Source organism: Lingula anatina, chromosome 1 (assembly GCF_051362555.1).
Source record: "Lingula anatina isolate TDL-2025a chromosome 1, LinAna3.0, whole genome shotgun sequence".
Classification (NCBI taxonomy): domain Eukaryota; kingdom Metazoa; phylum Brachiopoda; class Lingulata; order Lingulida; family Lingulidae; genus Lingula; species Lingula anatina.
In genome coordinates, this window is record NC_141767.1 from 12,601,224 (window position 1) to 12,613,430 (window position 12,207).

General features: G+C 37.4%; 2 protein-coding genes across 2 annotated transcripts; both read right to left on the reverse strand.

The window, feature by feature from the left end:
* Window positions 1-70: 70 nt before the first annotated feature.
* LOC106170582 (neuronal acetylcholine receptor subunit alpha-7) lies at window positions 71-7,801 on the reverse strand. Its single transcript, XM_013550489.2, has 6 exons — window positions 7,498-7,801; window positions 7,107-7,246; window positions 4,897-4,941; window positions 3,341-3,450; window positions 2,223-2,806; window positions 71-2,032 (listed from the first exon to the last, which is right to left on the reverse strand). Exons 1-6 carry the CDS (start codon window positions 7,583-7,585, stop codon window positions 1,539-1,541), a joined length of 1,461 nt encoding a protein of 486 aa, XP_013405943.2. The 5' UTR covers window positions 7,586-7,801; the 3' UTR covers window positions 71-1,538.
* A 2,087-nt stretch (window positions 7,802-9,888) lies between these two features.
* LOC106170571 (rhodopsin, GQ-coupled-like) lies at window positions 9,889-11,672 on the reverse strand. The gene has a single exon (XM_013550466.2). It carries the CDS (start codon window positions 11,606-11,608, stop codon window positions 10,838-10,840), a length of 771 nt encoding a protein of 256 aa, XP_013405920.2. The 5' UTR covers window positions 11,609-11,672; the 3' UTR covers window positions 9,889-10,837.
* Between the last annotated feature and the right edge of the window lie 535 nt (window positions 11,673-12,207).

The following is a 12,207-nucleotide window of genomic DNA, read 5'->3' on the forward strand; positions in this document are numbered from 1 at the left end:
CCACAGGCTTACGTTTATTTTGATCTGAAAAGGCTTTGCGACTCAAAGGGTGGAATTTTATTTTTTATTTCTTTAAACTGCACTTAACATGTGTTGCAGTGGCATTTACAGTTAAAGTAAAAATATCCAAATAAAAGACCAAACCTTAAAATTAAAGATGCAAATAATACTAAAAAAATAGACATTCATTATGAAACTTAAGCTGGAAGCAAAATGCGAATTCCGTCAAAATGCATTGAAATATAAATGTGTTAAGATCTGAAGTATATCGGTAGGAGCTTCAGTAACTCAAAGTTAAGGCTGCCGATTCCATAAAATCGGGATAAACTGAGAATGCTCTTTATACAGTTATTCCCTTACATAGCATCAGTGAGCGGTAGAACTACTGTTTCTAGTACCAACACTGAGATTTCATGAGGCCGGCTTTAACATAATGACTAACATACTGTGGGATTTTAACCCTTATAAACTACCATATTTGAAAAATGATTCTCTGGCGAGTTGGGAGTCGGTAAAGTTCTTCGAGAACCGGTGCGCTATGAGAACGGAGATAATTTTTATTATTATTATCATTATTATTATTGCAATCGGGTGAGCTACAGCGTTTTATAGTGGGGAGCCAAATAATAAACTGAGCCGGGAACCACTTGGGCAGGGTACCTTGAGCGTTAAGATCAACAAGACGACTCAACAGACATATTCATCAACTTTTCTGACGTCTCAACAGACACATTTTGTCAACGGTTCTCTGTCACAACCACGGGTTATTATGTACATGTACCAAGGGTGTGAAAAAGTGTAAGGTATATTTTTAGAGATCAACACCTTCTTGGAAACCGTGAGCATCAGTTACGGATGTAATTACCATGTAATAAACCTATGGTTGGACATGAAGGTTAGCTAAATGGCTATATAATGCCACAGAGAGAACCTGTAGAAAATTGACGTCAAAACGGGGGAGGGGGGGGGAGAGAGAGAAGGGGGAGGGACCGGTCAGTTTTTTAAAGCTTCGTAGTTGAAAACTATGAAATCGTTGAAAATGAACATTTGTGAAGGACAACTTCTCAAAATTTAAGCGAATTCCAGGAACGTTTGATCACTCACCATCATTTCTAACGTGTGCATAATTCGTAATCACATACTATATGTAAGCTATAAGATATATAAGTTGTGAATAAAAGCTACGATTTCATGTTCAGATAATTTCTTCATTTGTATTCGGCCATACGAAATTCAACGCAAACTTTCACAATAACAAGTTTTACAACTATTACTACTACCGAAGTTAAAATATTTTAAACACCGCATAACTAAGTCATATAAATGCTTATCAATCAGAAAGCAAATTAATTTATTGCACTATTAATTGTCATCGAAAAATCTCGATAGGACGAGATATGGCAAATCGCAGCTGGCGGCCGAAAAGATGTGTTTTACTTTTAAATATTGAATGGGTGGGCTTTGTGGACCAAAAACCAATTGTCTTTCCAACTGTCTTGTTTATCTTCGTACATAACTAAAGCAAACATCCTCTACTACTAATCAATAAAGGAACCAATCGGCGAATCTTTGTAAATGAGAGGCGTTCCAATCACCAAGAATATGGCGCTACCTTGTAGTATGATGTAATTCCAGAACAGTGCTGAATCGGTGACCTTAGCAGCAAGAATCCACTCAGTCTCGAGCAAATTTGATTCATCGTTTGCTGCAACGGTTTCGGTTTCACAGTTTCCTTGGATTTTTCTGCTGCAACCTGGCGAATTTCCACTTTTTGGGACTTCTCTGACGCCATGAGAAGGAGTGGAGGCTTGACTGTTTACCCGATTTTTGCTCAAGCGTCGTTTCTTCAGGTCACGGCGCACGTGAGCAGGGATTCTTATGCACAATATGTATGCTAAGAAATTGAAAATGAACTGCCGCGCCCACCTTGGTACACGTTGCCCTAGTTGGCTGCGATTCTGAATGTTGATGACAATGATGGAAGATACCAGAGAAACCTTCGTACAGATTGTTAAGATGCATATGTAGACAACTGGAACAGATAGTGATAGGATTCAAATTACCATTTTTGATGAAACCTTCCACATATGTTTTTGTAAACATCCAAACGAGATTTAAAAAAAGCTCAATGCCTCTGGAATATATTTTATTCTACAGCTTCCATCACTTCTGATGGTTTCTAACACATAATTTTAAGCAGATCAACAACCGAGGATACTTACTAATCAAAGGCATGTTTGTAGAGGACACAGGGACATAGTTCGCCACCAATTCTTGAAACACCATAAGGGATAGCAGCACTGTGAGGCCCACTGACACTCTTTCTCCTCCATCTGGTGGTAACCAGAAGCACATAACGGTACTGGCCGCTATTATCGCCGTTGGTACAATTATGGTAACAAAATGGTATCCCGCCATCCGTTTCCATCTAAACTTTATGACTGCCTTGCCATCGTTAACTATAAACGTCATGTTCATGCCGTCCTTGCTATCAAAAGCACTGGTATTGGTGTCGGTTTCTTCAAAACCATATATATTCCAAGATGTTTCGCCCATTTCCCACTCAGAACTATTGGCATAATGCGAGTTGTCTACCTCTAGGTTCTTTATCTTGACCAGACTGGGTAAGGAGATGCGTGGACGCACGTCAAATTCGCACACCTGGGTGTCCAGCGGATACATAACCACGTTGAAGATGCAAGTAGTCGAGAAATGTGTGTGAAGGACATATGATGCCCACCCGTTCTCATGGACGATGACGTGATAGTTGGATAAGGGAAAGTTTATTTTGGCAACATCATCTGGGCTGATTAAATCAAAAATTAAAGAAATTATTTTGAAATCAATACACAACTCTTCCAAACAGAAGAAATCTCTAGTTGGATTGGTTGCCGCGCTCTTGCTCACACACACACACATGTGCACAAACATGCGCCCGCAAAGAGAGACAGAGAAGGGGCGGAAGAGGGAATTAAGAACAGAAGCGTTCAAAAATACATGCAACTAGAAAAGCACTCCAAGAGCGCAGACCTCCGCCAAGGCAGCAAAGTCTCCACCCAATGTCGTTTCATCCCTAAACTTTCATTCTATAATGATTTAGTTTTTTATTTTTGATTATTGATTGATTATTGATTGATTATTGATCCGGATCACCACCAAAAACTAATCATCTGTTCCTTGGCCCACTTCTGACAGTTCTTGAAAGTTTCATCAAAATCGGTCCATAACTTTTTGAGTTATGTTGATGACAGACAGACAGAGAAACAAACAAACAGGGGTAAAAACATAACCTCCTTGGCGGTGGTAATTAGCAAGTATGTTCTTTTTAATCAAAAATTACCTGCTGGTGAGCATTAATTCTGGAAGCCAGATGCTGGAACCGGAAAATGATGTGTATTTAATTCCATCGTAGTTTTTGCTATCCCAAGTAAGAAATTCGTCGTACCAATACTAAAATAGAACAGAATTGTGTATTGCCGTTTATGGAATTTGAAATTCAATTTATTTTATAAAAAGATGAAAAAGTATGTCGCTATCAAAAGTATTCTTTTTTATGTACTACTAGTAGAAGTATGCACAGTGTAAGTCGCAGTGCGAGCATTACTTGCCACTCGCCATAAATATTTTAGCCCTTTAAAGCAGAACATCTTAAGTAAAGATCTTACTAGAACTAAGTATTTGTGTCAAATGAATACGCCTGAGTTTGGAACAAAAGACGTCAAAGGTTTGACATCAATTATCATTCTTTACATGTTCCCTGATAATCACTGGATATTTTATAATTTTGTCTTTAATGGTTCACAAATTATGCTTAAAACCACCCGTGATCCAATCCTGAATAAGAAAATGGTCTTCAAATCATATAATGCTCGATGGAGCCTTGGCGAGAGCGGTTGTAATCTGCACAGCGGTTAATGTCCTCTTCTAATGGTTTTCTCAGTGACATTTATAACATCACGTAAATATATCGATTTGCACCGATCTTCATTCTTACAGTGAATCAATCATTGACGTATACGTTTGATAGAAAAAGTTCATTGTGAAAACCAAATTCCATTCATCTTATATGTTAAAAGCATAAATAAATAGAGACGTTGAAAAAAAATCAAATCTTTATTTATTTATTTATTTATTTATTTATTTATTTATTTCTGTAACAGGGTAAGGATCAAAACTGGTTTCAAGCATAACTGTAACCAGGTAAAAATCATGAAATTTTGGTGACTTTTTCAAGAACGAGTAATGAAAAAAATCTTATGCAAGATTTTTTTTATATAAACCATGTTCCAAAGTTATGTTCTCAGTATCCAATTGTTATCGATATGAGTGAAATACATTTTTTCTTTTAACTTTGATAAAGCCTGCATCACACTTTCACTTTCTGTTTATGGAAAATATTGAGGTGCTATTCTGTACCGGATTTGCGAGCATTTCTACCTTTTTAAATAATGTATCAATATTAGTGTTATATTAAATTATGTTTATCGACGCCTGCTACTAAATTGTTTGTTTAGTTGGTTTTTTGTTCAACGTTTAATTTTTTTTTTTTTACGATTGTATTCTCCTCGCAATTGTTGAAAAGATTTATTTAGTATTTTTTTCTATAGCCATACAATGTTGAAGAAATAATCAACACGTGACAATGAAACATCCACACTTTAATAACGCTGCGGTGACATCATCTGCGAGATTGTGGAAAGGCAATTTAATAAAAGTAAGCCTACGTAAGACATGCGATATTGTGCCCATTTCTGTATCAGCAAACACACCTTTTATGTTCTTGATAAAAAAGATATCAGTTTGATCTTTTATGCCGCCCTGTAGGAGGGAGGCTTTGGTTTCAGATACTGCACGATCTGAAACCAAACTGACAATATTGTTACAACATTAACCTACCACCTCCAGCACCACCGATAGAGTGAGCACCTGCTCTTGCACCTCCTGAAAAGATAGAACAGACTTATCATTTAAAAAATTTTCATGTACTTGTGGTAAAGCAGACAGAGGCCCTACACAGTGTTTATATGAAGGAAAGGCTTTTTAAGATACAACTCTGGTGGATGAATCCTCATCGTCCATATTTTCAAATAGGTGAAACAAAATACAAAGCAAAACTCTGCCCACGGTGAAAATTTAATTAGGTGATGACTGTCAGGTGCATGGTTGATTGACTCGGCAATAATAATGGAAATAATGCACCTGGGAAATTAAACGAAAAGCCATCGAGAATGTAATAAGAATGAACAAGGATAATTACAAAAACAAAACAATAATAATGGTGGGCCATGTCAAAATGTTTTCTCTAAATTGAATACTTTAATTTTGAGCTGGACGCCAGTCTGAGGTGTCAAAACAGGGGCGGATCTAGAGATATTTTCTGACAGTCTTCCAAACTATCTTTGTTAATCCATCTTCCATTTTCTGACCGTCTTCCGACTTAAAAAATGGATACATGTCAATGTAAACTTGAAAATCTGACCGTCTTCCGAAAAACCCAGAAGACTGCCTCAATCCGCCCCTGCAAAAAAACAATGCCTACATTCTTGATAACAGCCTTATAACGACAAGCATGTTGTAACAAAGATGTCCTGGAATAAATTATTGGCAAACAATAATAATCATCATACTTCCAACAAAACGAAGGATGAAGTATATATATACAGAATATTGAAATCTGGTAGCTCAGTCAGTATAATTGTCTGGCTAGTTGTCCGTCAGTTTGTGGACGCAATCAAGCATTGCCTTCTCCCCATACGACCAACAGCTTTCATTCAATTCCATCGAAACCCGATTACCAGGAAGACTACTATACATCTGTGTCGTTCATTCAGAGACTTCTTCATTTTTTCTCCTAACTTTTAAAAGCTAAAATGCTAATATAGCATAAAGGAAATTTCTTCGGACGTTTTCTATTACAGTTTTCAATCAATATTCCTGAAGATACACACGTGAAACCACCAGGCCCATACACGATGTATACTATTGTCACCTATGTTTTTAGTTTAACCCGTTGTTGCATCATTCCATTAATTCCTTCATTTCAATATACATGGAATATTAATTAGAAATTTCTGGTGCTAAGAAACCAACCGTTCTCAATTAATTTGCTCAGGTGCAATACTCCCAGCTTTTTTGAAGTAATATCGACATTCCTAAGTTCACGACCACTCTATCTCTCTCTCTTGCTTGTGCTTCGGTAATTAAGCCTATCTTTGAAGAGACATACAAACTCTGCTTCTAAAATCAATGATGTGTTAGCTGCAAGCCTTTCGCCTTTCAGCAGGAGGTGCCAAACTTATTCTAATTTCTTATGATTTTGTTACATGCGCTAAAGAATCCCCACCTTCAGCAATGGTTATATGGTTCGAGGGGTTCATTTGATGCTCGTATACAGATATTATTATTATCGTACTTCTACTGCCACAATCTTGCACGGCTTGATAGGCCAAATGTTCGGGTGAATGCTGTGGGTTTAGATAACAAACAGGGTACCGTACATTCAGTGAAAAATTAATCTTGATGAATTGAGTCACGTCTTGTTCAAAATGTTCTTATGTGCCCTTTATGGAGTAGAATGTTTCCCTATCTTGATTATTAAGAGTAATTAACAATTATGTTAGTATGGAAGAAGGCCATTATCTAGGAGGCTATAAAAGGTCTTATCCTAGCGTTTCATATTTGGACTAGCATTTTTTTTTCTATTGAATGTCGCATGGCGGGTATCATGTAAAGCTATACGAGCAAAAACTCTTGTGTACCAGAGGCAACGCCATTTTTAAATTAAAGTGCATAGTTTGTGAGAAATTGATATGCAAAAATCGGGACTTGTATTAATATTGTTCAAAGAGGTTTTACAATAATTCGATTAACTAAATTGACAGCCGTGGTTCCAACAAGTGGAAGGACTTATAACCATTAGTAACTATTAAATAATTATCTAACTTATTAACATGGCTTTAGAATTCTGCACATCATTTTTGGAAAATTTAATCTACAAAAACTTGCAAACTTCTGAAATGTCCCCTAAACTGGAGTCTGATTTTGTCCGATAAAGTGACGTGTCTTTGAGCTGACCATTTGCTGGACCAACCAGATCAAGCACTCACCAGACTAACAATTGATTTTGGGTTAATTCTCACGTCAATATCAAGTGCCTCTGAAGCGTTTATTTTTGGTCTGACGTCTCTATTGTATCCCGCCAGTAGATCCTCTTTAAGACGGTACTCAGCAGACTGGTTGAACACATCTGGCGATGTCAAGTAAAGAAGATAAAGAAAAATGTAGATTACGCCAAAGGTGTATTCTCAATAATTACAAAAACGCTGATATTTATTTTAACATAAAACCCCTAAGAATAACTTATCCGTCTTTATCTGAAATAAAATCGAACTTAACACCAAATGTGTAAAAAAATCCTAAAACTGAATTTTAAAATCGAAAACGAAAGGTACAGAAAACTTCTATTTATATATATTATTAGAAGAAGTGAAAGCAAACCTCGTACTCCTGAACACCCATGGAAGAGACTCTCAAAAGTCAACATATGAAGAAACACATCAGCGACTAAAACGATTCCGAGAAACATGTTTTCTGTCCTCCAGTCGGTCTTGTTAGCACATTAGCTGTGGGAGCATCATAAACCACAAAGTGGCGCTTCCTAATGAACTACCTGCTGAGCTCTCTGTCCACAAAGTGCAAATGAATCAACTGTTGCAAACTGGAATGATACAGCAATTTTTATATCTGTTCTCGTTTTTTTTATATTAACCTTCAAAAGCACGGGCAAGTAGTAAGTATGTGCCTTTCTATTGTATGGTCTACCACCAAGTGCAAAATAACTAATGGGCTTTTTAACGCCAAAGGAAAGATAATGCAATTTGTTCATGATAGAGATTGAAAATGAGACCATTGCATTTTTCAATTCATTTCGAGTGAATGGCAAACAATGAAATATACCCGTTAATAACAACGACTAATGCATTAGGATCAGGCCATTATCAGGAGTATTGTTTGAAAACCTGGTAATTATATCACTGTCCTAATAAAATCAATGGTAGACGATTGTCCGTATCACCGAACGTGCACTTCACTTCATTTTTCAATTTATACCTGTTGACTTTTGATGTATTTCAATAAGCCTTTATTTAAGATTTGAGGGAATCCAACCCTTGAAATCTTGATCTCAATACTTGAGTGAGATTTAGATGCAGACCACTGTGTTTGTAAAGTGAACACTATCCATTTAATTCTTATTTTTATTTCTGCTGTGATAATACTTACGAATTAAGTACGAATAGCGCATGAAATACAATTGCTTTAAATGATACTTACTACTATTGTTCTTTTAAGGAACGTCATTACCTGCATTAAGAAATAAGAGTACTGTGTTCTGGTCGGATAGAACGTCATATCGGAGCGTAAGAGTTTGAGCTGTATATTATTTAGCTTCGACTTGAATTCCATTTGGTCTAGAATTTAATTTATTTTTCATATCTAAAACTACTACCGTTATTTACATGTATGCATAGAACGTTTCAAATGTTATTTGATGAAACCTGAATAACTTGTTCAATAGGAAATAGAGTGCATTTGACCTTTTCCAAACGACGGTACGTAGGCAGTGATTTTCAAACAAAAACTGATTGCTTTACAAATGTGTCTTAACATCGTTAACAATGTGACAGAAAGAGGATCGAGAGACACGTATTTATTGCTCTCAACGCAATGCTGCAGGTTTTTTATGTATCTGGAATCTTGTTTATGATCGATTAGTCTAATGCGTTCAACAAAATGACTGAAGATTGGTTGGTTAGTTGGTTGATTGGTCTCTGGCATTTGTGTTATTGTCTGCTTCATGAAAAGACCCTATTAGTATTAAAGCCTTCCAAGCCAGGCTTTTCCCAGTGTAAACTTGGGGATAACAGCATTTTACCTCCAAACAACCTTTAATCTTCCTTTCTGACACTCTCCATAACTCTGTAACAATTTTTGGGAAAAAAGCCAAAGATCAAAACCCATTCAAAATCCAGATACCCCATTCATTCCATTGACTATACTTCCTGATATTTAGAAACTCTCTCACTTTACGTTTTAAAAGTTTTAACTGTCCTCGGATAAGTACAGAAGAAGCGTACATGAAATGCGTTCAAAATCCTGGCTGAGATCACTTTAATTTCAAAGGCACGATGGTCTAGTGAAAAAAAAACGAAAAGGGACTCAACTTTGTTCCAACTATTTACACTAGAAAATCTGCTAATAATTCTCATTCTATTCAGTGCAAGTAATAAAACAAGTAGATTTACGTATATTGACTCAGTGAAACCCTTGTAGTGAAAATTGACGCAGAAGATTGCTCAATGCTCAGTTGATCCGGGAATGACAATCTTAAGCCATAAACGCAGAAACTGGGGAGGGGGGGTAGCAATGACCCTGGTTCGACTCCTAGAGACTGAAATCGTTTTTCATGGAATTTTATTTCATATCAATAAAGAAAAGCATATACGAACTTTCAAAGTTACAGTATATATTTATTCGAGGTTCCCAAACTGAATTTTCCATTTTAAAAGCACTGAAAACCACACAAATGTCACGTAAGGTTTCTGACCCAGCAACTCGCCCACTAAATATTTCCATTGCATTGTAAGTATTTATCCACGTGTACGTGTGCGTGAATGATGGAGGGGTATGTACACACTAGACTTTCATGATGCCCGTGATCTCCCTCCTAAGCCCGTGAATACGTGCAACGATTTGCGCCTGTATATTATGAATGAATGTTTCAATAACATTATTTTCAGTGAATAAAAACTAACGTTATTGAGGCTGGGAGGGGGGGCGGGGTTAAAACCCCTTGAAATTTTTCACTCACAGCACTCACAACAGGTTTTTCTCTGCTTCTTCACTTCTTTTATCCAAATGTATTAATATGTAATTTCAAAACATACAGCCCCTGTCGATATTTTTTATGGTCACCCCGCCAACACACAAGCCCTTAACTTTTGCTTACTTCAGGCTGTTATTCTCTCTACCCAATTGCTTAAAATAAGGGAATATTTCGAAAATTATAGATCATATTATCATTGTTTATTTTTTTCTGTTGTCATACCACCTTGATATAGCAAGTTGTAATAATGGCAAATAACAGGGAGGGATTGGCCTTTGCTAGTGGTCCTATTTCGAACTTAACAGAGATGGTGCTATGCTAATTATAAGCAAGTTACGGGATAGGTTCTATAATATTACATGGTGAAATATTATTTTATGTGGTATAAGGGTATATTATATGGAATTACGATGTTTTTAAGTAATCTGTGTATTAAAAACGTTATATGTTGTAGCATTAAAGCAGGGGTATCCAGTTCACATAATGATAAACTGAAAGTCATAGGTCCCACTGAACGTCAAGTGTAGGCTTTCTCAAATGAACAAATTTGTCTCAGAAAAGCTGATTGTCCATTTGTGAAGCAAAGTAGTATGGTTCTTGTACACTGTATACCGCACTCACGTTTCATTGCGGTTTAGAATAGATAACAATATTATGCTATTTTTTGGTCTTAATTCAGACTAGGTGTAGACTTTCTCTTCGCCCTGCTGATGATAAGCTACCGTTTGAGGCGCTGAAAGCCAGCAAATGAATAAGATTATTTTACTGCTTGGCAGGTGCTTTATGAAGGATTGGTGTGTGTCTCCGGAGGCGGCCACTCTAACCACAAAGCCATCCAATCCATCCAATCGGTTATAAGAAGGAAGTGATAAAGCGCCTAAATGCATACTTAGGCTAAAGTATATGCACAAAATGAACTTTCTTCTTTCTTGCTTCAATCCCTCTCAATTTAAGTCAAATAAAAGCATACTCTCCACTGGCCGACCTATCAATTACTATCCAAGTTCTTCGAATATTACCGCTCGTAGATTCACATCTAATTTGGTCACTGCCGGAAAATTGTGTAGATAATTTCCGTCTCAGCATACACAAGCAGATTCCCATGCGCCTGAGTTCAGATTGAAACCCACGATGATAGCACAAGTAGACAATTGGATTGTACAAAGCAGATGCCTTTGCCACCATGGCCGGGATTGTGGACGTAACGCGGTCCAATTTCTCTTCGTAACCAAATATCCCCATTAAAGCTACGACTACATATGGCGTCCACGCTATGAGGTATATTACCAAAAGAATCAAAGTCATCTGCACGATCTTGATCTCTGATCTGAGGTGAAACTTCTTATCGTGCTTTTGCACGTTCATTTTACGCATTTTGTTTGAGTGCGAGCGCACGTGCACATAGATACCGATGTAGAATGACACAATGACAGAGAGAGGCAAAACGGCTCCTCCGGCCACCAGGGCCATTACAAAAGCGCGGTTGTTGGAGGTTTGAGTGAGAAAGTCAAAACAGCAAGCTGTGCCAAGCCCTTCGAGGATGTACCGGCCCCAGCCAACTACCGGCAAGAGGACCCATAGGGCAGAATTTATCCAGACCATAATCAGATATTTCACAAGTTGTTTCCACGACGTTTGAATCTGCGACATTCGAACGATTGCGTAGTACTTCTCTGCCGCAATGGCCGCCATCGTGTTGATTGTCATGAGGCCAAACCCTCCCATAATAACTGCATGGATGTCACAACCTGTGGAATGAGATAATTAAGGTTCAATAGGCAGAAACGGTGAGGAAAAAACTGAACGACAAAAACCGCAGTCTGTATCTCTGCAGACTGCCAGTGATACTTATAATTGCCGCAACACGCTTTTTGTATCAAATAAGCTCACGATTTTCCCCAAAGTATATTACTTTTCTGTACTAATAGTTCAATAATTTCGTGACCACAGTACTGGTCTAGTTGCGGTAAGTATGCAACAGAGGCTAGAGTGGCCCCAGCAGCAGTTTAGTGGGATGGTGGTGGTTTTCCTCGTCACATTTGAAGATCTGATTTCAGTTGTAAACTTCAGAATATATTTTCATTTAAAATATGCGGTATGCATATATTGCTGTGGTAATGTCAACTTTGACAAGGACGCAAAATTCATACACAACACCATATAAAATTCGCATCTTGCAGTTTACACACCTATTTTCCCATAAGGCCATCTACCTTCAAAGGAAGCCACTGTTACCATGGGCACTGCCGTTGACATCATTACATTGCTAAATGACATATTAACCAAGAGGAAATTCCCTGGTGTTCTAAGAGCCTTGGATCTGA